A 6,138-nucleotide genomic window follows, 5' to 3' on the forward strand; every position below is an offset into this window, starting at 1 on the left:
AATATACAAAGAAAGGACTTGTTTAAATATACAAAAAAGGACATGTTTAAATATACAAAGAAAGTACCTCTTTAAATATAAAAAGAAAAGACTTGTTTAAATATACAAAGAACTTGTTTAAATATACAAAAATGTACTAGTTTAAATGTACAAAGAAAGGACTAGTTTAAATATACAAAGAAAGGACTTCACTTGTTTAAATATACAGAGAAAGGACTTGTTCAAATATACAAAGGAAAGACTTGTTTAATTCTACAGGGAAAGTACTTGTTTAAATATACAAAGGAAGTACTTGTTAAATATACAAAATAAGTACTGTTTAAATATACAAAGAAAGTACGTTTCTCTATACAGAAAAAGTACTTCTTTAACTATACAAAGAAAGTACTTGTTAAATACACAAAGACAGTACGTTTAAATATACATACAATGACGGTAAATGCATTTATATTTTTCCCTGTCGAAAAAAATAGTACGTTTTGCTAGCATTGTTGTTTTGCATATAGTTTCCCCTGATGCTGACATACTTAAAATACTCTCCATGCATTTTAAGGATAGTCACATTTAAGTGTTTCTCAGTGCAGACGTACAAGCTATTCATGAACTGGAAATTTTTCCACTGTTGAAAGTAATTTCAAGCAGTTTGCAATGTAAATTCCCAACCTATTCTTGCGAGTGGAATGCCCACTGTCTACTTCAAGGCAATTCATGTACCGTACCTGTGTTACTCTCGTGGTTGACGTCACTTCCGGCTGCCAGTAGAATCTCAATCATTAAATAGTTATAGTGACGGTATCTCCTCACTGACATCAGTGGAGTGTATCCTGTGGAAGACAGCCTAATTAGTTGCAAAATTCTCGTATCATCCTCCTTCACTGCAAAAAAAATTACCTCCCCATTCTTATCAACTGCAAGTATAACGTACTTCTCCCGTCAATCGCAAGAATATCGTACCTCTCGCGTCAACTGCATCAACCGACGCGCCACTTTCGACCAATCTTCGACAAACGTACGGGAGGCCACTGTCAGCTGCTTCGTGGAGCGGCGTCGTCCCTGCCAAGAAGAACGAGGGATAAATAGAGACCTCGCTTCGAAGACATTTCGTAAAATAATATTTGACTCCTTACGAGAAGAGACCCAGCAACATTTCGTCATCGAACTTCTAAACATCCCAGTGAAACTGTGGCGAGTGATGGAGCTGGGTGATCAGCCTGTGAGATGCTTCTAGGTTTCATCTCCTTACCTGTCGAAGATGCTGTGCTGACATCCGCACCTCCTACCAGTAGGTAATCGACAAATAGGCTTTGGGACTCTGAACGTTCGTACTGGCAAATTTGCAGCAGTGCGGATTCGCCTGAAAGGAAATAATTTTCAGACTGGAAAAGAATGCTACCCGAAGAAAAAAAAGTGAAAAAACGAAGACAGACTCAAAAGTGATGAATAAACTACAGTATATAAGACAGAAGTCACCCGAAAATAGATAGATAACACTACTAAATTACACAGCTCGAACTACTCGAGTTCTCTGGATTTCCAGTGATTAACTACATGACTAAGGAGATTACTCTCCAATTTAGTCACATCTGCAAAAAACCGTCTAGAAAACTACGAGGCATTAAACCTCACAAGACAGAATTCACTCCATTTCTCGCACTACGGCTTGTAAATGTAAAGCACAATCAGAATTATGAAAGATTTTACAAAGAATCAGCTCCTGATGACGACAAACTGGGGAAAAATATTCGAATCACGGCAGAATAAAAGAATCAAAACATTTCATCAGGGTAAACAGATCTGAAAAAATCTTGCATGCTTGTAGAAGAGATATATCTGAAAAGTAAACCTTAAATCTAAGATGATATGTTCATTTAATATTTTGTTAATTTTTTTTCTTTTTAATAAATGATCTCTTTTCTGTATTTCCTATTACTTTCTGTTACTTCTTTCAAATGAACACCATATTTTTTGGAAGCTTGAATTTCTAGCCAATAGCCCCTTTTGTAGGATTGTTCCATACGACTAGGGTTCATCTTTTGAATAATAATAATAATAATAATAATAATAATAATAATAATAATAATAATAATAATAATAATAATAATAATATAATAATAATAGTGGAAATAGAATATCCCAGATCTTTCAACAATCATACTTCGAGTCTGGTAGGATTCATATTCAGTGATTTTAATGTGAATCGTGCTTTATGAGCTGAAATTTGTTACAAACATTAATTCTGCCCAGATAGAAAAAAATTTCGTTAAAACCTACTGTTTTCAGAGAAAATCATTAAGATTTGTGTCAAGATACACCTCTTCTTAATAAAAACACTGTCAACTATATTGCATTCGACCTGTTTTCATAATGTCAGACTCTTTACAGTACTTTACTCACTGGACTATATTAGAGTGGTAAGACAACTTATGTAAACGAAACTCGTAGAGGTGATAACTCTGAAGTTGATGTTTCAGTTTCATTGTCTAGAGGTACACTCAGAGAGCTAATAAAACTTACTGTCGACAGAACTCCTAACTTTGGAGGAGGTTTCATTCACGTGACACTGTTTGGAGGTATCATCAAAGAGCTAAAGCTGTTGTACACAAATCGGGAGGAATTGCTAAGCTTCACGTTGAATCTTTGGTTGGAGGTGCTAACAGGGAGATATTCCTCCACTGCAAACAGAAGTGATTACTCCACAAGCTTAAAGTTATATACAGTGTATACTGTTTGTAACTACTCTCTGAGATCCACAGTAAACAGAATTTGCTTTAGACTTTAGGGACAAATCTCACCTGCATCGTTTACAGCAGCTATATCAGCTCCAGCATGAATCAGTAGGTCAGCACCTGACTTGCTTCCCGTTGCAGAAAACATCAGCGCAGTTTTTCCTGGAGAAGAGACGAATTCTGATGAGTTGATTTTTTTAATCGAAGAAGAAGAAGAAGAAGAAGAAGAAGAAGAAGACCTTCGGGTCTCAGCCAACATAAGGACAGAACGAATATTGCGTCAGATTTCCCCAGTGCTGAACAGCACAAACTGGAAATATTCTAAGATTCAGTCCTAAGCAGTCTAAATGTGTTTAATGTTAATAAAACAGACAAAAGTGATGAGCATCTGTATATCTTTTACTTTCTATCACTCACTGTTGCACTGAGAAGCAAAGCTAAGGTTATTTTTTCCTCAACATTGACAGTGAACTGATGACAGTGCACTGAACAATCAAGAATTCTTTCTTCTAAAATGCTTCTGTCAAGCTTCTATCAAGAAGACGAATTACATGTTCTTTAGAGTAAATGCTCATTATTTTGTGACGCCAGTATATGATAAGTTCAATCCGTCAATCTATCCATCAGCTTTGAAAGCTTAACTTTTGTCAGTCAAGGTTGGCGTTCTTCCCCTCTTCTCAGGGTGGAGTCCGACGGGAGGGTCAATTACTGCCTTACCTGTGGCGGATGATCTGTTAACATCTGCGCCAGCCTCGATCAGTTGTTCCAGGATATAAAGATTGTTTCCCTTGGAGGCAACCTCTTGCAGTGGGCTTCGTGCTGCGAAGAAAGTTGGTTAAATTTGACAGATGTTGCCCACAGAACTTACCCTGTATCATCGAGTACAGTTATTTTTAAAAGGGTAAGGCAGGAATGACAAATATGTAATGATAAGGCGTTGAATATGTGCATAAACATACTAATTTTTTCATATAACACCTGAACACAAAACACAAATGCATTTTACTTAAATAATAACTGTGTGTGTATAAATGTGTGTGTAAGCGTGTTTGGTGTCTGGGGTAAGACACTAACCTGGTTCAGGAGGCAGTTCGACATCTGCCGAAGCTGCTAGTAAACTACTGACTGAACCAATAACTCCGTCAAGGTTCAAACTATTCTGGTCCAGGCACCTTGACAGGGCAGTATGACCTGAAGAGGAGAACAATTTTGAGGTCTTTAAGTCACACAGATGTACAATATCTTCAAACAAATGATGTTTCAGAGCCTCTTATTTCGCAATTCAGTGCACACATAAGTGAAATAACAAGGATAAATATGTCCCAGTCTACCTTCAGTGTCCTGGTAGTCGACTTTGGCACCTGCATCGATCAGAGCCTGCACGACCCCTCTGTTCTCGTACCCTGAGTTCTCGGCTGCTACTATCAAGGGAGTCTTTCCTGAGAAGATTTAAAGGGAGTCTTTTTTTGAGATTTAAATGGATTCTTTTTTTGAGATTTAAAGGGCGTCTTCCTGAGAAGATTTGAAGCGGGTCTTTGCTGAGATTTAAAGGAACTCTTTCCAGATTTAAAGGGATTTTTTTTTTTGAGATTTGAAGGGAGTCTTTTTTGCGATTTAAAGGCAGTGTTTCTTGAGAAGATTTAAAGAGAGTCTCCTGTGAGAAATTAAAGGGTGTCTTCCTAAGAAGACTTAATGCGCGTCTTCCTAAGAAGATTTAAAGGGAGTCTTTCCTGTGAAGGTTTAAAGGGAAGCTTCCTAAGAAGTTTTAAAGGAAGTCTTCCTAAGGAGATTTACGGAGTCTTTTCTGAGAGGACTCAAAGGGAGTTGTTCCCATGAAGATTTAAAGAGAGTACTCCTAAAGAGATTTATAGATACTTTTTACTGAGAAGATTTAAAGGGAGTCTTTCCCGAGATCATTGTCTCTTTAATAAAAAATAATCTATAAGTCAGGGTAAAATCTGGAGATAAAAAAGCAGGAAGTCATTAGCAACTATGCTTCATACCTGAAGGGTCCTCTCTGTGGACGTCGGCTCTAGCTTCTATGAGTTGTTCAACAAAATAAGTGAGACACTTCTTGGCTGCCATGTGCAAAGGACCAGTGGCTGAAGCGAAAGAGAACGGAAATTAGTTTCTATTCCATAAATTATTTTTATGTTTGCAAAGGCGAAACAGAAGGAGGATAATAGGATAAGAAACCGTAAAGGAAGATCAGACAGAGGAAAACGGAAACAAATTATGAGAAAGGAGATAAGAAGGGAAACAAGAGAGAGACGAGCAGTAGAAAAAACAAAAAGAGAACAAGAGATCAGGAGCAGCTGAAGAGTATAAGGGTGGGAAATAATATATATATATATATATATATATATATATATATATATATATATATATATATATATATATATATATATGTGTGTGTGTGTGTGTGTGTGTGTGTAAAATTATTGTGTGTGTGCGTCTGTATGTATGTATTTTTGTACTGTTATGAGAGGATACTGAACGTCTCAAACTCAGAGGTGATGACACGTACAGGAAGTAAAGAGTATGAAAAGATCAGCACTAGGCAAGCAGTAAGGAACGGCACAGACACGACGTACGACAAACAGACAGAGATAAGATTGTAAGTCAAAAGATAAAAAAAAAGGAAGACAGTTGACAATATCATGCAACAGTAACTATCTAACTTCGAGAGGATATACACCAGCAACAGGACAGAACAAATCCGTTCCCCAGTTTAAGTGTCAAAGGAACGAAAGATCACATTCATTGCTGATTTGCGCAGGACGAGTAACATGTTCACACTAATTCCGTAGGCACAAGCACTGAAGGTCTTTGTAAAGGATTCCTATTCGTATAAAGCTTGTGGAAAAAGACTAGACGAGGACCCTTCTGTTATGTGCCACTGGTGGGGAGAAGAAAGGTCACTTTTCACCTGAAAAGTAAGTGGCCTGGGGCCTGCTGCCACATTCCAGTCATCAAGCTAGAAAAGGAATGACAGAGATGGGGAATAATGAAGAGAAACATTCAAAGAAAAAGTCACGTAAGTACAGAGGACCATACCTGGGCTTTCAGGCAGCTCCACATTCGCACCTGCCTCCAGAAGGCTCTTCAGCATGAGCATGGGTCTGAGATACTGCTCTTGTGATTCATATGTAGATTCGATGAGCAGAGTCAGTGCTGTGTCACCTGCAAAGCAAATCTTACCTAGAGTCATCATTACAATGTGATACTTCTTGTGTAAAGTGACAAAGAACTGACTGACCGTCAGTTCAAAATACAGCCAAAAAAAAAAAACACTACTAGAGATCAGAAATCTCAATCAACTTTTCAAAGCTTATTGGTGAACAAGAGATTTGACACTATTGCCTTAAGATGCTTTCCTAAAGCAAATCGACTTTTGGACCTTAGCTGTAAT

At 37.5% G+C, this 6,138-nt stretch overlaps 1 protein-coding gene across 1 annotated transcript in view; it reads right to left on the bottom strand.

The window, feature by feature from the left end:
• The window catches only part of LOC136855284 (ankyrin homolog), a 12,562-nt gene extending 6,424 nt beyond the window's left edge, over positions 1-6,138 (bottom strand). Inside the window, exons 1-9 of the mRNA XM_067132187.1 lie at positions 5,784-6,138; positions 4,730-4,828; positions 4,058-4,165; positions 3,801-3,917; positions 3,444-3,545; positions 2,793-2,888; positions 1,244-1,354; positions 955-1,053; positions 720-824 (exon numbers count right to left, since the gene is read on the bottom strand). Of these exons, the coding sequence (XP_066988288.1) occupies positions 720-824; positions 955-1,053; positions 1,244-1,354; positions 2,793-2,888; positions 3,444-3,545; positions 3,801-3,917; positions 4,058-4,165; positions 4,730-4,828; positions 5,784-5,940 (994 nt within the window). The 5' untranslated portion in view covers positions 5,941-6,138. The remainder of the gene's footprint in view (positions 1-719; positions 825-954; positions 1,054-1,243; positions 1,355-2,792; positions 2,889-3,443; positions 3,546-3,800; positions 3,918-4,057; positions 4,166-4,729; positions 4,829-5,783) is intronic.

Source organism: Macrobrachium rosenbergii, chromosome 31 (genome assembly GCF_040412425.1).
Source record: "Macrobrachium rosenbergii isolate ZJJX-2024 chromosome 31, ASM4041242v1, whole genome shotgun sequence".
Lineage (NCBI taxonomy): Eukaryota > Metazoa > Arthropoda > Malacostraca > Decapoda > Palaemonidae > Macrobrachium > Macrobrachium rosenbergii.